Source organism: Phyllostomus hastatus, unplaced genomic scaffold (genome assembly GCF_019186645.2).
Source record: "Phyllostomus hastatus isolate PE091 unplaced genomic scaffold, TTU_PhHast_1.1 phas_contig_30, whole genome shotgun sequence".
Taxonomy (NCBI): Eukaryota; Metazoa; Chordata; class Mammalia; order Chiroptera; family Phyllostomidae; genus Phyllostomus; species Phyllostomus hastatus.
Window position 1 is genome coordinate 6,926,641 of NW_025333841.1, and position 25,718 is coordinate 6,952,358.

At 38.5% G+C, this 25,718-nt stretch overlaps 1 protein-coding gene across 5 annotated transcripts in view; it reads left to right on the forward strand.

Moving 5' to 3' along the window:
- The window catches only part of FGF13 (fibroblast growth factor 13), a 528,114-nt gene extending 503,364 nt beyond the window's left edge, over positions 1-24,750 (forward strand). For all 5 annotated transcript variants that reach the window (XM_045839428.1, XM_045839431.1, XM_045839429.1 and 2 more), the window contains 2 exons: positions 21,861-22,059; positions 23,360-24,750. In XM_045839428.1, coding sequence (XP_045695384.1) covers positions 21,861-22,059; positions 23,360-23,496 — 336 coding nt within the window. In that variant the 3' untranslated portion in view covers positions 23,497-24,750. The remainder of the gene's footprint in view (positions 1-21,860; positions 22,060-23,359) is intronic.
- The last annotated feature ends 968 nt before the right edge of the window (positions 24,751-25,718 follow it).

A 25,718-nucleotide genomic window follows, 5' to 3' on the forward strand; every position in this document is an offset into this window, starting at 1 on the left:
TGTATATGGCACTTCCATGGTTAAGTTGCCTCACAATGTTCCCAAGTAAGAATTTCCCAATCACCTGTGTTTTCCTGGTCATTGTATATATTTTCCAAGATTCAGAGGAGTGTCTGCCTGTCATTTGTTTTACATTTTAGCAGTATTTACATAGAAAATTGAAAAGAACACTGTGTTTCCCCCACCATTTTTAACCACTTTGCCTTCTAGCATTAAGCTAGTGACCTGATAGCATCTTCCAGAAGATTTGCTAGTGTTAGACTCATATCCTTCTCAGGACTGGCAATGTGGAATAGCTATTTTCCTTCACTGGCTGTCATAAGAACCCCACAGAGCTATGCTCCATTCCTCCGACAAGCGCAGTTGAACTCCTGGCCAACCAAGAGAGTGCCACAGGATGGTTCTTGTTCTCTGTTCCTATCAGCTCTCAGAAATCACTACCTTTTGAGAAAGACTTCTTAGAAAACTTCCCAAGGTAACTCTGCAGTTTTCCCTCCCAACACCTATGGAATTTACATATGATATTTCACTTTATTCCATAGGATAAGTAATGTCAAGCCCTATGCACATCACTGACACACTGCAAGTGTTCAATAAATGTCAGCACTCCCCTATTATCAAATATCCATTATCATAACTGAGCCTCTCCAGTGGTCCTCAGGATAAAATAGCTATTAAACCCTGGTCAGGATGCTCTTACAAAGCAATAGCTTCTTCTCTGACTAGATAGCTATGTGTTCTCCAAGACCACATAGCATGCTGTAATTACCCCTACTTCCATACTCATCGTGCCAACAGTACTTGCACACTTATTTCTCCTGTTTCTTTAACCAGAATGTAAACTCTGAAGAAGAAAATAGCCATGTCTTAACCCCTGCCATATCCCTTAGTGCTTAGCATGGTGTCTGAACTGAGCTTTTCATGCATGTAGTAGGTGTTAGTAGATGCTCGCTGAATGAAGTGTCCTAGTATCTATCACAGGCACTGAATGACTCCCACAGACAGTGGTCTCCCAGAAAGGTGTGTGTTCTTCGGTTACATCCCCAAAACACAGGGTTATTGTAATCAAAATATGTGGTATGAATACATGCAAAGCATTAATATAGGCAGTCATGCTCCAATTATTAACCTTAAGTTGGATGCAACGTAAGAATCATGCTTATATATTAATTACAAGTCCTTTGACTGGGTAGTAGATAATTATCCTTTCACCATCATTATGCAGTATCATTACTAGTTGGATAAAATACGCTTGGGGTAGCAGCCCCTAAAAGGCACTTTTCATCTCAAGTAACTCACCCACACACGTCAACCCTGGTAGCCCCTTCTTAGCACATCTTAACCCTCTCTCACTTTTCCTTTCTTCCACCAGTTATTGATAGTTTCACCAAATTATACATGTAATCTCAGTTTCTCCTGTTTTCCTTTAGTAAGATCCTAAATAAATGTTTCTTGCTCCCTTGTCATCTTTACGCTTTCTACTCCTTTCATAATAGATTCCTCTAGAATGTACTTGCATACTCCCATCCATCCATCCACCCATCCATTCATCTATCTGAGCAATAATCCACTGATTGGCCAATACTTGGCAAACACATCCCCTGTCTTCTCTGAACTTTTAGTCAAATGGGAGAAACAGGCTTTGAACTGCTGATTACAATCAAGAGCCTGCTCAAGGTCTTCTTTTTACCATCTGACCACTGCTGGATGAAGGTGAGCATGAACAGATTACTATTACAGCAGCATTGTAATAGTATTTTCAGATGTGGGTATTAAGAAATGACAAGAGAGGCCTAGGAACTGGGACATAGACACAAAGGAGGTGCATTGTTAGAATGGGATTCCTTTTTAGGAGTCACTATCCAAAGTTAAGCTCTTATGATTCAATGCCTGGCAACAGAAGAAGCTGCTTCACTCCTCAAAAGCTAAGGAAGAGCAGGAGAGTAGAGAGTAGAGAGCAGCTCTGGAGAACTGCTCCAGGGATTTCTCAGCCAGATGTTTATAAACTATTGTCCTAATTCTTGAAGGTGGAAGGTCCTAACCTGTGCTTTAAGGACAGGAAGAAAAGAGCTGTCTTGACCCCAAAAATGAGTTGATAGGATTTCAGTACCTGCCACCACCCCATTTTAAGAACCAAACGCATAAGTCATCCACCCTGAAGCAGATCTGATGCTGACCACAGATGCAAATTGGTTGTCAGCCCTGCTCTGGTTTATACATGGGGTGATATGACTGTTAGCAGCCATCACTGCACCAATCTTTCATTCAGGCAGGAAGTAATTACTCTTTGTATGAATGCAAATGTCCTACAATACTGCTGTTTGTTCTTGAATTTAAAACATCTGCTTTAGAAAATTCTATCCCTTCACATGAGCTAGGCAGCCCTTTACAAATCTTAACCTACTTAATCCTCCCAGCAACCCTATGAAGAAAACACTATTGTTTCGAAAAAGATGTGCAGAGACAAAGGTGGGTCACAGGACTTGCCCAAAGTTACCCAGCCAGACAGACCTGGTTTCTAGTTATTGTTTTTGCCAGTTTGTGACTTGAAAACCTGTTTTCTTAACTGGTATGTGAAGTTCTCTTACTATAGAACAAATGGAAGGGAGGGGAAGGAGTCTATAGTACAGCAGTCCTGAGCAGCTGTTTGCCACTAGTTGTGGCAAACAGCCAGTTTATCCACTTTTCCTTTTCCCAGTGCGCCAAAATCAACAAGCTAAGAAGTTTGATTGAAGTGAGTATATCTTAAAAATAACCTTTTGCCAAAAGAGCCACTAGAGGCCTACGCTTGTCCCCGTACTCTGTTTTATAAGGGTCCAGTATCTAGTCCATTAGTTTATATCTGGAATATAGCCCAGTTTCTTTATAACACCTAAATCAGGGTGCTGACCCTCTGCTACTGGCTAAACCACCCCAGGCATTCAATTAGATATAGGTAATTCTGAGTCTGCTTATTAGCAAGGCATATTGTAATGGAGTCCTGATGTATAACCACTTGCCTCCTATGGTCATGGTAGTCCAGTGAGTGGAATAGAGGTACAGTTTGCATTTATAGCTGTTGACAAAGTTAAATGCATTTATTTATGTAAGTTGTAATTTACAATTTAAACCATTCTTTTTTCTTTCTTCTTCACTATGCTTCCTTATAAATTATTCCTTTCTCTAAAAAACATCTGAAGTGTGGCACTGAAGTGATTTTTTAAAATCCCATTATACTTAGTTAGCAAGTTGTGGCATATATTTCTTATTTAGCATCCCTCTTTCTTAAAAAAAAAGCTTATCTTTCCTTTGGTAAGCTGAAGACAAAATATGGTCCATGGCAAAGAAATGAGATATGAATCATTCTATACTATGTTTGTTTAGCCTGAGATTCCTGTGTTCTACATAGGGCAATTTAAACAGCTAGCTGTTACAGGTATGTCTCAGTTGGTTTAGCATTGCCCCATAAAGCAGAAGGTCACCAGTTCAATTCCTGGTCAGGGCACATGCCTGGGTTGGAAGCTGGTCCCAGTTGGAGGTATGCAAGAGGCAACTGACTGATGTTTCGCTCACACATTGATGTTTCCCTCCCTTTCTTTCCCCCTCTTTTCCTCTCTCTCTAAAAATAAGTAAAATAAAATAAAATATTAAGCACAAGTTATATCAGGTTTTAAGCCCCCATGAAGCATACCAGAGTTAATCACAAGGTCCCTAGCTAAACTTTTATTGGTATATTAGTGTTTTATTTAATCTATTTTAATTAAATCATTTAAAATCATAGTGTCTTCTTTGGAAAGATGATTCATTTATTCTTTTGTTCAATACAATAAACTAGCATTTCTAATACATTGAGAGGATTGCACTTTCATATATCACTGAGATTAGCCCTTGAAGTTCACTAGCCATCAGGGTTTGCTGTTTTCAATGATTAATTACCTGTTGACACACTTTTCAAAGGTATTTTCTTTAGCTATTTCCTTTCATCCTGACCTATCCTTTTTATGAATAGCCTTTCATGAATGCCTCAAAAGTGTGTTAATAAAGGTTTATTTTGTTTCTTTGGGTAGAGATGCTGGCTTATAACTATAATGCAGTTCATAACCAGAAAATGAAAGCCCCAATATTTGTACCTCAATAGGGGCCTAAATATCATTTTATGACAACTCAATGATTTAATATTTATGCAAAGACCTCAGTAATCTGGAATAATTTGTCCCTCCAATCTATCAGGCCACCAAGTTTCATCCCTCTATTCAGCAAATTTCAATGACATAATTAATGGAACTTGAGGTACTATTCCAGATGCTGGAATACAGCAATGAACAAAACATAATCCCTGTCCTTGTGGAGCTATCTTCTGGGGTGGGGTAGATGGACAGTAGATATTATTTGGACAAAAGCCAGCAGGGATAAGGGGATATGGCATGCTGAGAGGTAGGGTAAACTTTGATGGGCAAGAGGGAAGGTTTTATGTGGATATCTGGAAGAAAAACATTCTGGGCAGGGGTATCAACAAATTTCAAGGGCCTGAGATGAGAAAATGCTTGACATGTTCAAGGGACAAGCTAGGAAGCCAGTGTAACATAAAGTGAAAAAGAGCACATGATAGATGAGAGTATAGACGTAGCAAGGATCAGACAACATGATCTTGTCCAAGGCAAGGACTTTGATTTTGCCTTTGAAACAGGAAGCCATTGGAGGGTGTTGAATAGAGGAGTGACATGATTTGCCTTACGTTGTAAATTAATGTCTGACTACAAACATGGCCTTTATGGCACCAGTGGCCAGCTAACATAGTCAATTAGAGAATGCTGTCAAGGAGTCCACAACCTCTCTCATCCCTCATCAACTTTACTTTGTTCCACAGCTACAAAATAGACATGACTTTAAGCAAACATTGTGGGCAAATGTTCTGTGGGTCACAGTGGAATTGGCAAGAGTGTGTCATTAGCTCAGGCCATCCCAACCAGACTGTGAAGAGAAAAAACAAGTATATTCGTTTAACTCAGCCATGAGCAGTGTAGGAAAAACAACTCCCACTGAAGTGAGTCAGTAGCCTCTTCATAAACCAGAGCAAGCACATTATGCTTTAAATGATGTCTCAGTAGCCTCAAGGAAGTAACACACCTTTCTAAGCACCTAATTTACTACCAGGCTGTGACTCAGGCTTAGGGAAAATTGAACCTATTATTGCCTACTCAAAATACAGTAAGCAACTGTAGGTAAACATTAAAACTATTTAGAAGAATAGAAAGAAAATGTTGCTAAGAAGACAAATAAGTAGTCTTGAGCAGTTCTCACACCAACTTTGTATGTGCATCTGTCCTCCAGTGATTGTTTGCACAACCCTCCCTTTGCTTCCTCATTGGAGTTGCACATGTAATTTGATGTGTTTCCCCAAAGTTAAACACTGCAGTTCTGATGACTTCACCCCCTGTTTAACATGTTTCCTCCTGTTTCTAATGCTAGAAAATTAGCAAAGTCACTGACAACTGAGTGTGGCCTATGGAGTCACTTCCAAAGCTGTGAGGTTTGAAACTCTGTTACTGTTTACTAAAAATATTTGTACTGTCCTTTATTCTGGTCATGTAGCCTATAGCATCCCTGTTCATTCCTCTTCCCTATAATTTTCAGCCAATATCCATCTTCTGTAAATAATCTCTCCATAGATCAGAATTGCAGGGAGTGTAATTTCAGTGACATCAGAACACTAAAGTGTGTTTAAAGCATATTTCTAGTGATTTACTAATAATCTCACCATGCAGAAAGATGATTTTAAAATGGCCTCTTGCCCTGGCCAGTGTGGCTCAGTTGGTTGGAGCATCATCTTGTAACTGAAAGGGCATAGTTTGATTCCTGATCCCTGGTCCGGACACATACAGAAGGCAACCAATTGCTGCTTCTCTCTCACATCAGTGTCTCTCTCTCTCTCTCTCTCCCCCTTCCAGTTTTCCTTCCTCTCTTTCTAAAAGCAATGAAAAAAAACAATGTCCTCCAGTGAGGATTAAAAAAATGGTGTCATATTATATTTTATTGGCATATAGTTAGTATACAGTATCATTTATAGTTCACTCTGATTACATTGACTCATGTTTAACTATTCCTAGAATGGATGAATTATGTTTTTTAGGTACTATAATAGTGGCAACTTTGGTCATTCTGGTATGATACTGAAGGATCTATTTTTAGGTTTCAAAATAAACTATTTCAGTTCTAAACTATACCTTGACCTTGGATAGTCACACTTCTTCAGAGATTGGTAAATGCTTAGCTTCTGCTGATTATGATAATAGAGCACTTAACTATGAGATGATATTACCAAGTGCATCCTTTCCAAATGGAATGAGGGCCCAATTAGTTTATCCTAGTAGGAAGCTATTCACCCACAGTAGGTCTGTATCTTGCTTGGCCACTGTAGACTAGAACTATATTTGGTCTGTTGCCTCTCACTGAAGGTGAGAACATATTTTGGGGTACTACATGGGTTCTGATGCAGCTCGGGGAGTGCTGTTTGGACAACTGTCTGGGAAAAGTAATTACTATTCCCACAGTGCTAAGCATCATGAATGTCAGCATCTCATTTAGCAAAAACAGTGCACATGATAGGCACTCAAGAAATCTTTGTTGACTTGAATGAGAATCCCCATAAAATGGTACCTAAAATAACCAGCCTTCATAAGTCAGCCAGAGATGATACTGTACATTCTGCAAACCAATAAACATTTTAAAAAGATGTTCAAAGAAGCTCTGACTCACTAGGCAAAATCACGTATCGTGATTCTGTGTACAAACCAATTCCTTTCTAGGGCCAGAAGTTTTACTTGCTTTATCTAGGGACAGTATAGAATAGCTATATCTGAACATGCTATGCTTAATCTGAACCAGCACATGTAATTGAATGTCTCCTCTCCTTAATAATTGGCATTTGAGAGTCAACCAAAGAACAGGTCCATATCTCCTCTCTCCAATGGGGGGTGGGGAGGGCTACACAGAAAAGAGAAAATAGATCTCTGACAGAGCATTGGAGGGAAGAGTTGGATGTTGAACCCACACAGCCCTCTCCTTGGAGACACAGCTTTGGCAGAATAGGAAAAGGTTGTATGTCTGGTCCACTCTACCCTCACCTTTGCATCAACTGACTGTTTATTTTAGTTGGAAGCTAGCATTTAACCAGTTTTGTCCAAAGCTAAGTGAGAGAGTTTAATTCTGAGAACCGCTATCTCCTTGAAAGGCCATATTCTCTTTCTTTTGAGGAAGGTGTTTGTACCCTCCTGATGCTAAGGGATATATTAGGCACTGTCAAACGGCAACATCTCAAATTCATTCTGAGAGGTTTAAAAAACAGAAGCAATCCAACTGCTGATATGATTCAAGAATAGATGATGTAACTTATAATGACCTGGGGCTCTGATTTATCATATACCAATCACATGCACTTAAAAGAACCTTTGTGTGGAATTGAGCCTTAAGGCTTAAATGCAAATATATTGTGAACATTGAAAGCTTTAGCCCTCTTGCTTATGTTTAAAATAATGTATACAGCACATTTGCCAGTGTAGATTTTTCATCACCAGCCATCTGCAAAAAATTAGTATGAGATCAATTATTTAGCTTCCTTCTGTTCAGATACAATTTCATTACCCTCTTCCTTGATGCTGTGAAAGTCTTCAGAAATAATCAATTGTAAAGTTCTTTAGCATTCCAGCCGAAGCCAAGCCTGGAGGTTTCTGACATGCTGACGTTTGATTCTTTTTCCTCAGTGTGCTGTGAAAAGAAGAGGTACTGATTATTAGCAAGTGGCCTCAGAGAATTGCATAGCTGGTGGCGGTCCCTGCACAAATACACTGCCTGCTAAATCACAGTGTGCAGAACCAAGGCACGAGGCAGCTGGGATGTTTAAAAAGTGCAGGCCATTTTTTTTAAATAAAAATGCAGAGCACAAGAAAGAAATTTAGAAGAGATTAGTTATGAATTCTCTGGGACCCAGTGCTTCTCTCTAATCACAGTAAACAGCTCAGCTTCTGAAGCACAGGAATTGGATCGGAGGAGGTATTTTTCCATTCATAAGAAAAATCTCGGCTCCTTTCAGTCTTGTCCTTATTTCTCCAATCTGGCTTGAGTTGAGGAATCTTCTGGTACAGTTGTAGGTGAACACGTGCAAGATTGTGGAGGGCCCTGAACAACACCAGGCAAGGGAATTTGGATTTTATTCTGTAGGCAGCAGTGAGCCATTAAAAGATTTTGAACAGGAGGAATGTAAAAAATAGGACTTGATTTGGATGCATGTTTAGTATAAAAGTGCAGTGATAAGATATATTAAGGGAGTGTTATGGTTCTGTTCACAGCATGAACATAACTGGAGAATTCATCTCTACTAGCTGTCTAGTTCAGCTTTTACAGCATGCAAATTTTCAGGGCCAGCTGCAAGAGCTTGATGGTAAAAGAACAAAGTAAGACTTGATCATGTGAATGTAATTGTAAAGAGAGGGATTTTAGTGATCAAGATCACTGGTAACAGAATAATAATCATTTTAAAGGGTGACTGTACAGTCACTTGCTATTTTGTTTGAGTTCTTTGAAACCACTTCTATGCTATATAATTACCTTAACTTTTAAGGGTTCCCTGTGGGGATAATTTATGCATTTTGCATTCTCATGCAAATGATGTAACTGTCTACACTGTTGAAAATGAAAGCTGAAAATTATTCTGACTAGGTGTGGTTACACAAAGCTTATGAAATATTAATCATTTTTATATATTCTTATAGTTTGTGTTACATTCTTGCATTGTTTTGAACTACAGTAATACATAGGTAACAAATAGTTGAAATTTTAAATTGTGTATTTTCAGAAAGAGCTGTAGTTTGCCTATTGCAAAATTTAATGTCATCAAAACCCTTTCTTTAAAAATTAATATAAAAATGAGCCCTGGCTGGCGTAGCTCAGTGGATTGAGCGTGGGCTGCGAACCAAAGTGTCACAGGTTCAATTCCCAGTCAGGGTACATGCCTGGGTTGCAGGCCATGACCCCCAGCAACCACACATTGATGTTTCTCTCTCTCTCTTTCTCCCTCCCTTCCCTCTCTAAAAATAAATAAATAAAATCTTTTAAAATTTTAATATAAAAATGGTGTAATATTTCAAGAATTCCAGAACAAACACTATTTAACTGAAACTAAGCTACTAAAAGTTCATTTATGAATTGTAGCTGGTACTCTGAACACTCCTTTAAAGCTCTGCATTTTGAGAAGTCAGGCTTCACTGCAGTGGTTTATACGTAACCATAATATAGGCTGGTGGGAATATAAATCTCATCACAGGTGGCAGCACCTTGTCATAAATAGGGAATTATCTTTTTTACTGCAGCATAGCTATACCTCTAAGCATTACATTTCTCTTATGAAAGTAGAATTCACTTAGTGATAATGACATTCATATTTCAGAGTCTTGTTTTAATGAACTTTCTCAGAACTTCTTTGCACTAATCCTGAGTTTCTCAGGACTTGGATTTCCTCCCCCCTCCCCAGAGGTGGATGTACATTACATGTACGAAAATCTCCAGGAAGAAATAAATGAGTTTGCTCCTCTATAAATCTATATATACTAAATTAAAAGAAGAACACCACCTGCTCTGAGTGGCCTCTTGGATTTTACCCTGAGCTCAGAGCACAGCTGGGAGTTTGGAGAGGAAACAGAGAATTCCTCCAGCAGAGGAGACACAACTTACTTTTCTGCCTTCCCCATTATACCTTTGGTGTAGGTGTGGGGATGGTGGGTATGGCAGGCCTTTCTCCAAGGCCACAGGATTATGGATTTGGGAAAAACAAACCACATTTACTTTCTCTGTTTTTACTTCCTATGGTCTTTCTCCACCTCTTTGTCCCCTTGACCCTGTCTCTGCTCCCTCTCCTGCCTTCCCTCTTGCAAGCACAGGCTTACACATACATACAAGTCTGACTTGATTGATTTATATTTCTCCTTACCTATTACCCACATCTTCACCTAAAGAAGCAGAAGCCTAGTTTTAGTAAATGTGCCTGAGGCTTATCCCCTAAGAACTTCTAGTGTAGAGGAGGTCACTGCAAAGCAAAAAAAAGAAAAGAAAAAGAAAGAAGGAAGGAAGGAAGGAAGGAGAGAAGGAAGGAAGGAAAAGGAAAAGGAAAAAAGAAAGAAAGAAATTTTAATGTGCCCAAATTCAGTCATGAACATTTTTCAATAAGAGAATGAACTTTTCATGGCATGATCTAGGAGAATGTTAAGTGCACACATTTACATAATTGAAATGGAAAACTGCATGGTGGAGAAAACAGTGGGCTGGGAGACAGGCTGGTGGGCTATAGCTGATGCTCTGTGTTAAACCTCTTCCTTCTGCAACCCAGGACCAGTTAGGGCTGCTGGGTTCTCAGTGTTTTGCAGCCCTGGAAACATCTTAGAGATCAGGTTGCCTTAAAATAAGGGCCTCTCACATGTCATCACCTGCTACCTTATACAGATTCCACCTCCCTTTAGAAGGAGCTGCTACCCCGCCTGGATTCATTCTCTAGAAGAAAGTGTGAAAGCCAGATTTCAGTGTAATTAGCATCTCTGGTTCCATTTCTTCAGCTGTAAAAAAAAAAAAAAAACACTTTAGAGAGGGGAAAAAAGGTCTACGAAAATCCATTATAATCATTTCTTTTGTTATCATTATCATTATTACACTGTCCTTTATCTGTCACTTGAATGTCATAACTATTTAAGCACTTGTAGCAAACTTTAAAAGCAGGCACTGCTTAGACATAAGGTACTATTAGACTTTCATTATTGTTGTTATTAGTAACCTACATTATGAAAGTAGAACTAGCAAAACAGTGATTTAGAACAAAAGAAGTGAGACAATAATGTACTTTTTTGTGGCATAGTAATTAAAATAAGACATGGAAATGTCATTTGGCTCATTAATACTGGATTATTTAACAGATCTCTTTAATGCTGTGTGGGTTCTACAATACATGTTATAGTAATTCAGATTTTGGGATCTCAGGCTATTTTAAGCCCCACATTAAAAACTCATGTATTGTTGCCTTTGAAAAGGAATCACTACTGGAAACAGTCATCACACATACAGTTAATGTGTAACAGGAACCCATCTCAGAAATGGAAAAGTGCTTCTCTACTCCATTTGCTTTCATTGACCACCATTAGTTTTCATACCAGTTGCAAATTGGGAATGGGGATGGAGAATGCTGCATTTTCTTAGATCTCACACAAATTGAAAATTCAAGTGAGGGAAGACATGCCACCATCAGTGAGCACTTACACTTAAGCTAGCTGCTTTCCATGGCCTCTGCAGTCCTCCCATGAGGTGCTGCGTGGTGCTATTCATTATGGATACAGGATCAAAGCACAGGTGAATTGCCCAAGGTCAGAAATCTGAAAATTGGAAGAGGCAGGTCTGCAAAGACCTCTTCAGAGTTTAAAGAGGCATGACTCACGAATAGGAGGAAGAACTGAACCTCCAGCAGATGTTGGAACTGTATGTTTAGAAGAGAATTGACATCGTAGCTTTCACCTGCATAGTGACTATTTGGGTGAAAAGGTACACTTGCAATTAAATGTATAAAGAAGTGACTTGTTCAGGACTTCTTTCCTGTGGTTGCTTCACTTGTAAGGTGGGAGGACTCCACTCTCTCAGGCCAGAAGGATATAGATCCACTCAAGTTATTACAGAGAGCTACTGTCATAATTAAATCCGATCATTACATATTCAAAGGAGTCTCCCACAGTACCTTGGCACACAGTAGGCTCTCATTAAGTAGTAGTTTAGAATGAGTTCTTCTATTTGAGTCTTAATTTAATGAATTGACTCACCCATTCAGACTCATGGTAAATGACTGTCCCTAGCATCCTCTCATTAGCTCCTTTCAATGGACTCTTTATAGAGAGATAACTCTCTTTATGACTCCTATCCTCAGAAATAATTTGCAGGTGTAATGTGATGTGCCAGTCCAATAGCCATCTGTGACACCTTTTTCATCCTTCATTTACAGATAGAGGCCTTTGTGCCTTGTCCTGCGAGACTCAGGCATTCATAGTTTGCAGTGGAAAGCACACATTAGTGGCTTCCTTTTGGAGCAGTCACTGTTGTCTAGCATTGCTTGCTTACCTATGCAGGAGAAAAGATATGAAGTCTCTTTTGAAAGTCTTTGAAGAAGACTCCTGGTTATTGTATTCTCTTCTATAGAGACTGTATCAAATTTAACACAACCACTATCCAACACAAATCAAAATTTCGATAATCAATATTTCCTGAAGTACCACAACACAGGTAGCAAACCCAAGGCCTGCAGGCTGAATCCAGCCCTCCACCCTGTTTTATCTAGCCCAGCACCTTGTTTCTATCCAGTGGCAGCACCGAGCTCCTTGCCCCTAGTTAAGGAGTAGTTACATTCATACAGTCCTAAAATTACGTTCAGCCCTTTGAAGGCAACTGCAAGGCTGGTGTGGCCCCCGGTGAAAATGAGTTTGACACCCCTGTACTACAACATCCTGTGCACCCACTTTGCTATGATTTTATTTTTTTATCTTCTCTTTTTAAAATATTTTATTTATTTTTCAAGAGAGGATAAAGGAGAGAGAAAAAGAGGGAGCCACCATACCAACGTGAGAGAGAAACATCAGTTGGTTGCATCTCACGCACCCCCTACTGAGGACCTGGCCTGCAACCCAGGCATGTGCCCTGACTGGGAATCGAACCAGGGACCCTTTGGTTTGCAGGCCCTCGCTCAGTTCATGGAGCTACACCAGCCAAGGGTACTTAAAAATCTTATTAGGGCCCTGGCTGGTGTGGCTTAGTGGATTGTGTGCCGGCCTGCAAACCAAAGGGTCGCTGGTTCAATTCCTGGTCAGGGTACATGCCTGGATTGTGGGCCAGCTCCCCAATTGGGAACGTGTGAGAAGCAAGCACATGTTGATGTTTCTCTCCCTCTCTTTCTTCCTCCCTTCCTTCTCTCTAAAAATAAATAAATAAAATCTTTTTAAAAAATGTGTAGTTTTAAAAAAGATTTTTAAAATAAAATGATGGTCACACAGTCCCTCCACAAAAATCTTATGTAAAATGAAGTACATCTTCTGCCAACTAATAGAAGTGACTGAACAGTCTGTATTGTTCTATAAGGGTTTAGATCATACTAATGCTGTTTGGGCCAGATATACAACCTTTTTGTACAGCCTGTCCCTCTACTTTGTTACAAATCTCAGCAAGTTACTTTCATTTCATAATATATTTGCCTGACCAGGTTTGGAGCTAAATGAGGCCTTTGGATCATATAATTTTTATATCACATCAAAAATAATCCCTCTTAAAGAAGGAACTTTTACCCTTTGTGACAGCATGGATAGAACTGGAAAGCATTATGCTAAGTGAAATAAGCCAGACAGTGAAAGACAAATACCATATGATCTCACCTTTAACAGGAACCTAATCAACAAAACAAGCAAGCAAAATATAAGCAGAGACATTGAAATTAAGAACAATCTGACAGCAACCAGAGGGGAAGTAGGAGGGCATAATTGGGGGAAGGGTTTTCAGAAACAACTATAAGGGACACATGGACAAAATCAAGAGGGGGTGGAATCAGGGGAGGTAGGTGGGGATGGCTGGGGTCGGGGGGAGTGGAGTGGGGTAAATGCAGACAACTGTACTTGACCAACAGTAAAACAATTTTTAAAAATCCCTCTTAGGCTTTGTAAGGGATTCATTGTTTTTGTTTTGTCTTCTGCTTTTTTCTAGCTTATTTCAGTGTGTTCTATAAAACAAACCTCTTTGTAAAATTTGCCAGTATGAATAATCCATTGAACGAGATTGCTTTACAGAAATATATGAAAATCTAGAACAAGCCAATACAAAGAACTAAGTTAACTCCAGGGCTAAAATATGGTCACGTTTGCATCCTGATTCTGTTTTAAATAGCCTATTGGTTGAAAGATTCCTTAATATTTTTTTTTCATCTTTGTTTGTGGGGAATTGAGAAAAAGCAGTACTGTGCTGGCATATTTTGTGGAGTCAACATAAGGTAAATTAAAAATGTCCATGAAATACCTTAGAATATCAAATTTCTACCATGAAATTTCATTGTAACTATATAAGGAAGAATAGTCCCATGTGCATATTCTTTGTTAAAATTTGCATGTTTTTTACAAATGGTTGCTAATTAACAGGTGTACATTTAATTCACTTTGTTGCATGGTATTTCATGAAGCCCATTTTACAGCACTCTGTTTCTTTGGTGCTGTGGCTTGAAACACTTCAGCCTCTCAGCCTACTGCTGCAATGAAAAATGAAAGGAGGCAAAACAGTTTTCTGGGAACCAAGCTTGGAGGAGAACACTAAATGCAGAGTGTAATTCATGTGCAGTCCTAATTTTTTGGCACAATTTCTATTCTTCTGTGTTAATAAAACATATATAGTCAAACCCTTTATTTGTTCATTGATTCCATAGTGAAAAAGAAAACATTGAAAACAAGAGAACTAATTAATTACTTTATTTATTTTGCCCTAGTTTTCTGGGCATGCATTATCAGAAGGAATTCCACATTTCACGTCTTTGGAGCTTTACAATTTCAGAGCTTCTTTCACATACATGATCTCATTGGATCCTCATTCAATACATCCATTAAAGGCAGCAGGCTGGTAGGACCCCCCTTTTTCTAACGAAAATCAAAGTAATTAATTTAACTGGAAAGTTTAGCTATTTGCAGACCCAAACATCAACAATATAAGCTCAATGTTTTATATTTGGTTAACAGGAAATCTCTTTATTCTTGCAGCTGAAGTTCTGTTTTACCTTTATTATTCCCTCCCTCTCCAGTTTTTTTAATTGAATTTCTCTGTAGGCAGCTTTCCTGCTTTTAATAGCTATTCTTTCTACCCTCAAAGGCAAGTTCTAACTTGTCAGTCTATACTCTAAAACAGCCGCCCATTCATATAGTGACACCCTTAATCCCTATTGAATTTGCGCAAGCTTCCTTTCTATGATATTTCATTCTGCCATTTCTTTATTCCATCACATATGTATTGATCATTGGCTATAAGCCAGGCCTTATACTAGGAGCTGCTCTCAAGTATCCCACAGTCCAGAGGATATCAGAATAAACAAGCCATCCTCTGTTTATCATGAACTAATAATTTTGTTTAGCTGTAGTGTACTGGGTGAGAGTTGATTCCCTCTCCCCCAACCTCTCCCTTTCCAGGCTTTGATCTTATAATAATGAAGTTCATGCACATCAAATATACCCTGGGAGAGAACATCAAAGTCCTGAATATAATAATTAATCTTGGGTTTTGAAATCTCTGATAGAAGGGAAGCATATATAGAGAATATAGGTAGTTACAGTGTCACCCCTGTGGGTATGCTTTATTTTTTAAGGTTCTATTCTTTTTTAACCAGAATTGAAAATCTAATTTTAATCTGCATATTATTTTCATTGAGCTGGGGGATAATTGATGCACATAATTCAGACTAGCTTAAATAACCTGCTAACTTTAAATCTCAAAAATTAATTGTCATCAGAACACAGCTAAGAATTAGAAAAGTGACCCTTGATATTGGCAGTAATTGTTACATTAATTGGATTGCCAGGCTACTGAAAATGTGACTGGAAGACAGGAAGAGAAGGTGGGGAGAGGCTTAAAGGGTGAGAAAGACTAATTGTAACATGTTTCTAGAACCTGCTGAAAAGAGGAAATTAAGTTTTAGTAGGTTCATTTTTTTAAAGATTTTATTTATTTTATTTTTATAGAGGGAAGGGAGGGAAAGAGAGAGAAACATCAATGTGCAGTTGCTGGGGGTCATGGCCTGCAACCCAGGCATGTACCCTGACTGGGAATCGAACCTGCAACACTTTGGTTCGCAGCTCAATCCACTGAGCTATGCCAGACAGGGTGTAGGTTCATTTTTTTAAAGTTTCTTTAAATGCCCACTCATATTATAAATTGTTTCTTGTTCTGTGATATCTGCTTTACAAAGTGTTACATCTGAGTAAAACAAAACGTATTGAGAAATATTAATCTATACCAGGATGTATGCACTTGGCATAGCATAAATATATGCAAAAGACTATACTTACAGCACAATGCTGTTATCTCAGACTTGTGGTCAACATTTTATGTATGGACATCCTCAGTAGATCCTGTTGCTCTCTTGAGATCCAAGGAAATCAGTGTAGTCCACGTGAAAAAATATTTCTTTTGATGGAAATGTGTTAAAAGGAAACATTTATAATTTTCATAGCAATCCTCAGACTTTGTTGTCCTACTGAGATAACAAACTCAAGTGAAACATTGCTAGCCTATCAGTGGGACTATAGCTGAAAAGACAAAGCAGTGGGGGGAGTATAGAAAACCTGCTATTAAGACTTATGTTTTCCAAATTACTTCTCTTAATCAGAAAGTCATCTAGTCATCGTGTGTGTCTCTGGTATTACAGATGTATTTAGAGCACTGAAGTGGCATAAATGATATACTGGTATTTTTTAGCCGTCACCTTTTTTTATTATGGCTACTGAGAATGTAGTTCCACTTTGCCTGCTGAGTGACATGCACTCTACATGTCTCTGCCTTCAGGGAGGCCACCATCACATCCTATGGTTCTTCTGACCTAGCTCCAGTTCTAGAGACCAGAGAGGTATTACACCCTCCCCATACTTTGCCCTTGCTGCCAAAGGCAACCCAGGCCACTATTGCTTCTTCTGACCTTAACAGAGAATAGCAATTTACACAGGCTCAAAGCTTTTTCTTCTGAGACAAAGATGTTTTATGGCACACCATTGGATCTGGCAGTTATTTGCAAATAACATTACTGGTTGTATTAATACCTTCTTCACTTACCTCCCAAAGTCCATGTGGAAGTCTAAGGTGTGCTGAAAAGGGCAGCTGACCACTACCATTTGTGGCTGTAAGTATTCTCCAATATGTCCTCTTGACCTGACATTGAAGGTTTCAAATGTTTTCTTCTCACTAGTGATATTCCAACCTCCAAATACCTATCTCCCCTTAATAGTAAGTAAATTGGTTAAAAAAAAAATAAAAGAAGTGTTAGGTTTTGCTCCTAGATATGATCAGTCTGGAAAGGTCAAGTCCTGGTCCCTCACCCAAAATACAATCATTAAAACTATCCGATACGGATTTCCTAGAAATAAATTTCAATGTTCATGACATGGAGAGTATTATCCTAAGTGAAATAAGCCAGTCTGACAAAGACAAGTACCATATGATTTCACTTAGTTTATGAGGATTGACATACACACACACACACACACACACACACACACACACACACACAAAACAACAAGAATTATCTTCTGGAGGACAGGCTCCTTGCAGTACAGGCTTTTTTCCCCCTACTAGGTGAGTGTTCTGGGAATCCATCTGTATAAATACATGTACCAGCTATCGTTGTTGTGAGAGGCTGTGTTTGACTTCAGTGAATTTTTTTTGAAGACTCTTTTAATGCAGTTACCCATTTCATGATGGGTGATTTATGAGTGCACCTGCCCACACTGCATGCAGAGTGTTCCGCAGATTTGACCAAAAACAGCATGACCCCCATGCCCCACCCTCTCTATTCACCCATTCTTGCCCCCGGCAATTTTTTTTGTTTGTTTCCCCAATGAAAAAAAGTCCTGAAGGGAAAACATTTTGCCAATGTGTTAGAGATGAAACAAAAAAAAATGGCAGAAGCACTAAAAGGCGTCAAAATTGACAAGTTCAGAAACTGTTTCGTGTAGTGGAAAAAATGTCTCAGTAGGTGTATTGCATCAAATGGAAAATACTGTGGAGGTGACTGAAGTTTAAACATGTAAGAATAAATACACAGTTTTTTATAAATAAATTCCATTTTGGGGGAGTCCCCCCTCATATTAGAAACAGACTCATAGAGATAGGGAACAGACTGACAGCTGTCAAAGAGGAGGAGAATTATGGGCCTGGTTGAAAAAGGTGAAGGGATTAAACAAAAACACGCTTATAGACACAGACAACAGTATGGTGATTACCAGAGGGAAAGGGGGCTTGGGGGATGTTGGAGGAGGGTAGAGTGGGGACAATTGGTGATAGAAGGAGACTTGACTTGGGATGGTGAACACACAATATGATATACAGATGGTATATTATAGAATTATATACCTGAAACTTGTATAATTTTATTAACCATAGTCACCCCCAATAAATTCAATTTTAAAAGTAGTAGAAATTATTTAATAAATAACCCAGAAAAAATAAAACTTTGAACACATACACACAGAGGGTTCAATATTTACTGAGAAAGACCTAACCTTGAATTTTAAGAGGAATAGAAATTGATTATTTCATGAACTAAACAGATGATATTTCTCTGAAAAAAAAATACAAATATGCACGATGTAAACAATTTTAGGAGAAATCAATGCATAAGAAGTTATAAGATATAAAGCACCTTTTCTTTTGTAGTCATGCCAAGTAATTTCTTAGTGACTGATTGTTCAGGGAATGCTTGGCATCTTTTTAACTCATTCATTACAATAACAGATATTTATTTAATACATAGTAAATACTGAGCACAGTGGTTGCCACCTCTAATTAGTGCCTTCCATGTGTCAAGGCCACTTTGGTACCTTCTTCAAGAGCACTAATAATCATCTCCAGACTGATCAAAGGAGTGTAATTCCTTGCCATATTTCTAGTTGGTATCCTCTGAATAAGGCTTCCCTGATTAGGGTCATTTCTAATTTCTGTTATTCATATGAATCACTGCTGAGACAGAAACAAATGCAACTGCACCCCCTTTTCTTTGGGGACCTTTCCTATGTTGGGTGCAATGTCCCTTTTTTCACATCATAAAAATCAAGGCTCTTCTGCCTACTCATTCCAACACTGGATAAAATGACAGTGTCACACAGAGAACACAGCACTCCTTTGGTTGCTTTGACAGTCTTTTTTTGGCCTCATTTTTCTCGCTCTCTACTGAGTTTTTTAGTCCAGATTTAGTGGTGATGACTAAGAGATTGCCAGGATGTGACAGAGCACGCAGTTCATTGAGTCCTTCCTTACCATTTTTCAATAGTAACAATTGCCATGTTTTACATCCTAATGTTGTAGGTGCTAGTATCTGTGTCGTTTCTTTACGAATAACAGATACTAAGTCATGCATACAGGATCAGTATGTGCCATGACAGCTTCTTTCTACATATAGCTTATTTCATTATATGGTATTAGGGAAATTCCCTGCAGACTTTTTACTAGTTAATACTTCTGAATCCTGGAATTTGCAGTACTTAAATCTGAATCTCTGAAATTCAAATTTAGTGAACAATAATCAGGTGGTCTGCTGTGTGCTAGGCAATATGACTGGTCATTTATGAAGGTAGAAGATGGATTCAAAAATAACACAAGACCCTTGCCATTTGGAGCCAGTCAAGCACATGCCTGAGCTACAGGGCCAAGCTGGAGATCTAGCTAGAGTTTATGGGAGCACAAATACATACTTGAAGAGATCAGATATGATTCCAGAGGTAGTCATATTTGAGCAAAGCCTTGAGGGATTAGGGAAAAGCCAGTAGGTAGACAGATAGAAGAATGACACTCAAAACCAAGGAAATGAATGGCATCTGGAAAGACACAAAGACACAATTCTGTGGTAGAGGTTGAGATGGAAGGCAATGTGGTGACTGAATTGTGGAAACCTTTAAATGCAACATCAAGTTGAGATTTTTACTAGAGGCATGGTGAAACCATGAAAAGGTCCAGGGAAAGGGAGCTTTATGTTAGGAGTAAAATCTTTTAGCAATAGGGAAGAGGCCAGTTAGGAAATCTTTACAGCAGGCCAGTGAAGAGGTAATAAGGACACAAACTATAGTAGTGGCAGTGGGAATAGAAGTCAAAATCATGGACTGGAGAGCCTGTAGAAGAACATCAGGGTCCCCCGAAGTTTGAAGTGTGAGCATTTGCAAGAATGGTGGACTCTAATTACTGAGATAGGGGACCCAGAAGTGGAGGTTAGAGAAGCTATGGCTCTGTACTTCAAATATTATTCTGCTTTTACGGTTTTGAACCTCTACCCATCCTTCAAGGCTCAGTTGCAATAGTACCCTCTCTGTAAATCCCAGCACTCCCTGGTCCCCCAATCAGAATTAAGTCCTACAAAGAGGATTTTTCACAGCCTGTCAATAGAATACTTTGGTTCCTATCACATGATAGTTTTCTTGGAAATATGTTTCTTCTGGGGTAGGTTGAATTTTTATGAATCTACTGAGGATCTATCAAGTTTGCCCCAGGCACAAATAAACCCAAAACCTCACTCTAGTCTGTGTGCTCCATAGATTACTGAATGAGTTAGGTTTTGTGGGTTCTGAGGGGGGAGAAAAGTTCAATTGTTTAACTTTCAGAGAAAGGCAGCCTCAATTAGAGGACTCTGCCCCTCTTTGCTTCACTGACTCAGATAGTGCTTTAGATCCTGTTGCTGAGGTAGTGTACATTGTTTAGAATGATATCTCATATGAAAGTGAAGGCAGGTAGTGTCATGGAGGCATTACTAAAAAAGACAGGTATTCAAAAAGCTTGCAGTATTTTTACAAGGTAGTTTATTTTAGGGTTTTATCAAAAGATGTTCCTGATAACATCTCAGCAAATGAGCAAAAATCTAAAGGCTTCCTTGATGCCATTGTCACATGTAGCTCAGTCAGCATTTTCTTATCTTCCACCCCAAATGGACACTTTGCTACTCCGTGGATTACATAAGGATTAAAATTTGCTATTCATTTACCCCGACTGGTGTTGCTCAGTGGATTGAGTGCCAGCCTGAAAACCAAAGGGTCCCTGGTTCGATTCCCAGTCAGAGCACATGCCTGGGTTGCAGGCCAGGTCACCAGTAGGGGGCATATGAGAGGCAACTACACGCTGATGTTTCTCTCCCTCTATTTCTCCCTCCCTTCCTTTCTGTCTAAAAATAAATTAAATCTTTTTTAAAGAACATTAAAAATGAAATTTGCTGTTCATTTCATTTTGCTTACAAATGGCCTTTTTAATAGCTGTTTATTGCATACACACACATACATAAAACTTGAAAGAAGGTTTTCTGTTTCTGTCTTTGTTTGTGAAATGGTTGGTTCAGGAACCCTTCATCTGTGTGAGCAATTCCAAAGAAAACATGGCCAAGCATGTGGTAGAACATCACATTCCAGGGTTGAACGTCCCCTGGGCTGCTCTGTCATGTCTGCTTGTGGAATTACTGTAAATTCCTTGCTTCTATATTGATTTGTTTGTAAATGTTACTGTAAAGCAAGGATGGGGGTGAGGAGGAATATTTCTTTAAGTCAAGGTTCAGTGATCTAAAAATCAATTTGGTTTACCTAAAACTAAATGGGAGTCTTTGTAGCATCCCTTAAGAAATATAGGCAGTTAGAATTGTAACACAGATTTCAGCCTTGGGCAGTTGAAAATTATAGTTTATAGTAACCGGAGAATCTATGAAAATTAAGTACAAGAACTGAATGTTTATTTCCTCATATTTAATCCCAAATGGAACAAAGCTCCATGTGACATATTTAGGCTTGTATTTTGATCTTTGGCTCTTGAATTTGTCTAGTATATTACATTTATGTGGCTGGTCCTAATTTTCCCATAACCTTATTACAAAGAGAGTTAATCATTGACTAATAACACTTGCACTTAGTGCTTTTTCTAAAGCATCAGACCAAACGTTATACATATTCTTGTTTTCCAATGATAATAGTTTATGCTATTAAACTAGAGCACTGGTCATAAAAGCTTTAAAAAGTATGTCCTGACCTTCCATGGGGTAATACCACATGGTTCTCCATGAAACCTATTGCTATAAGTATTGAGCTTTAGTTTATTTACTTTTCTTGTAGGAACATTTCACACCTGAGTGCAAATTCAAAGAATCTGTGTTTGAGAATTATTACGTGACATATTCATCAATGATATACCGTCAGCAGCAGTCAGGCCGAGGATGGTATCTGGGTCTGAACAAAGAAGGAGAGATCATGAAAGGGAACCATGTGAAGAAGAACAAGCCTGCAGCCCACTTTCTGCCCAAACCACTGAAAGGTAAGCTGCATATTATAGGCTGTGGAGTAAATGAGTATGCACCTAAGTCAGTCTTTTCTTACACATTTGAAAATGGAACATAATTCTTCTCTATTAAGGCATTTTATACAAAATTTAGTAATATTTTAAATACTTAAAAACATTAACGCACCAACAATACCATCTTATCTCCTAATTTTAATTTTCCATAGTATATTTCCATTTTACATATATAATACCATATTTATATAAAATGTAGTTTAATTGCTAACTCACGACAGCCAAGAACCCCAAATTAAGCCAAAATATGGTCCCTGGGGAGAAAAACAGATGCTTATATGTATGTACACTTAACAGTTATTGGAAAAATCCTTGGAAACTCTGTAACAATATAGTCCCAAAATTTTTCATTTGTGGTTTTATTTTCCAGTCATTTTAGCAGATTGCTAGCAAATTAGAAAGGGTGAACAATTGGAATGGGCTGCAGAACATAGTAATGTGTTAGAAGTAATGAGACATGGTAGAAAAGGAATAGAAAAAGCAGGCAAAGCAGAGCAAGACCTCCAAGAGGTTACTGGCCTGAGGTCAGGCAGGGGTTTGAGTAAGGCAGATTGCCCAGTCAGTTAGCATACTGCGGCTCCACAGCACATATTCTGGAGCCATACTACTTGGATTCAAATTCCAGCTTTATCCTTTACTAACCGGATGGTCTTGGGAAGACTGGCTACATGTGTGTGCCTCAAGCTCCCTGTCTGTAAAGTATGGATAAGAGTAGGTTCTTCAGAGGATTCTTATATGCATTAAAAGAGATAATGAATGTGAAGCACATAGAACAGTATCTAGTATATTGTTAGTGCTCCATAAACATAAGCTAGTACTGTTATTTACAGCATAACAATAATGATATTTACCGTTTCCTGCACTAAGTATTGTACTAATATTTAGACACTTTGGGAGTTTCATTTTAAAGCATCATAGAAATCAGTATTTTTAAATGTTTTAAATTTTAATATTTGGCTTGCACAGCATGTTCTAGATCATTTAAACTTCTAAGGGTTTTATTAAATGCATTTTTTTCATCAATCCTCTCAGACGCATAACCACAAATGATGGAAATTAAGCATTAGAATTCTTTACACACAACTTCACCAAGAGTAGATTTTGTTTAATCTCATATAGTTCACTTCCTACTGAGTTCTTAAAAGTGGCATTTTTCATGTTTGGCTTAAAGCATGGAAGCTTAGTAACCAGAAGAAAAGTCGAGCGCCAGTGCAGTGTGCCCATTCAAAGATCTTTGACACCACCTTTCTGTGCTTTTCAGTGGCCATGTACAAGGAGCCATCACTTCACGATCTCACGGAGTTCTCCCGATCTGGAAGCGGAACCCCAACCAAGAGCCGAAGTGTCTCCGGAGTGCTAAACGGAGGCAAATCCATGAGCCACAATGAATCAACGTAGCCAGTGAGGGCAAAACAAGGGCTCTGTAACAGAACCTTACCTCCAGGTGCTGTTGAATTCTAGCAGTCCTTCACCCAAAAGTTCAAATTTGTCAGTGACGTTTACCAAACAAACGGGCAGAGTTCACTATTCTATCTGCCATTAAACTTTATCATCCAAACTAATGCCCCATAATTTAGATTGAGCTTGTGCAAAGCAATGCCAAGCATTATAGGTGAACTAAATCTGGGAGAAGGACTGCCCGATTTTCTCATGATCTCACTTATACTTTGGGGATGACAAACCACAATCATTTCACAGCACTAACGCTGGTAAAAATTTGCCCTCCAAGCAAGAAAATTTAAAAGACCACAATCTCTCTTCAAAAACAAAACAAAAAAATTAACAGCTTAAATGTTTTGTAGGGGCAAACAAAATTATGTGAACTGTGTTGTTTTCTTGGCTTAATGTTTTCTATCTACGCTTGATTCAAATGTATTCTTTACTTTGGTATAGTGCCAACTTTCTGATTTCTGAAATTCAGTGGTTCTATTGATTCTGTGTCACTTAATCCAAATCAACCAAATTCAGGGTTGGATCTGAATTGGCATCTCAGGCTCAAGGTAACAATGTTCTTGTGATTTTACCACCTTTTTTTTTTAGATTTGTAGTATTCTGGTCAAGTTATTGTGCTGTACTTTGTGCATATAAATTGAGTTGTATTGTCAAACCCAGTCAGTAAAGATCACTTTAAAAAAATCATTATCCTCAAGTGTAGATTTCTCTTAATTCCATTTGTGTTATCATGTTAAACTATTGTTGTGGCTTCTTGTGTAAAGACAGGAATTGTGGAACTGTGATGTTGTCTTTTGTGTTGTTAAAATAAGAAATGTCTTATCTGTATGTGTATGAGTCCTCTTGTCATTGTATTTGGCACGTGAATATTGTGTACAAGGAAATATTAAGACTGGTTACCCCTAAAAAACATATACTTATACATGCTTCTGGAAAAGTGTTTAAGACTTAGCTAGGTTTCCATTTAGATCTTCATATCTGTTGCATGGAAGAAAGTTGGAATCTTGGCATAGAGTTGCATGATATGTAAGATTTTGTGCATTAATAATTGTTAAAATCTCTGTTCCAAAAGTGGACATAGCATGTACAGGCAGTTTTCTGTCCTGTGCACAAAAACATTTAAAAAGTTGTTTAATATTTGTTGTTGTATACCCAAATACGCACCGAATAAACTCTTTATATTCATTCAAAGAAAAAAAATCCTCCAACATGTCTTTATTGAGTTTCTGTTACTTACCATTACCTGTCATAGAAACTGGAGTTAAATCTTGAATTATACATGGTGAGATCACTGCCCTCAGATAATCTACAGTCTAAAGATTCATATTAGCATGAAAACTCTTTAAAGTGTGTATATTGTACTAGTTATTGTACTTCATATTGGAACAAAGAGTTCTCACTCTCATTCAGTGATGGAATTATACAAAAGAGACCTATGTTCTAGTATTCTATTTCTGCTGTTTACACTATTTCCCCTTTCTTTTGCTTGGTTTTTAGGTGAAGGGAAGACACAAGACTAATCATCTAAGGTCCTTTCCATTTCTGAGAGCTGAAGGAAAATACAAACATTTTTAAGATTGTGACTTTTTCACTAGCTCCCCAAAGCTGCCATTGCCTGGCATTGCATGCTTCAGAGTAGTTGATATATGAAGGTAAAAGTGGAGGAACAGGTAAAACATAATTGAATGTTTCTTTTTAGAGCATCCATCAAATACATTTACTGGGGTCCCAATTAGTGTGCTTTTGTAAAGAGGGGAGGCTGTCCATTTCTAAAATGTTTCGGCCACATTCAGCAGGAGCTCCTAGCCCAGCCCAGTGCAGTCAGTCACCTTGTGATTGCATCTTAAGACATCATCTGACCTGATCTTTAAAGTCTACCTGCATGAAGTATGGCTGCCACCCTAGCTTAGACTCAGGCGTCCTTGTACGACATACCAGAATTAGATGCATTCACACCCCCCATTAAATTTAAGAGATTATTTATTTTTAGAAGGTAAAGGAAGGTGAAAAAGAGGGAGAAAAACAATGTATGGTTGCCTCTCATGTGTCCCCTACCAGAGACGTGGCCCACAGCCCAGGCATGTGCCCTGACTGGGAATTGAACCAGTAATCCTTTGGTTTGCAGGCCTATGCTAAATCCACTGAGCCACACCAGCTAAGACAATCCC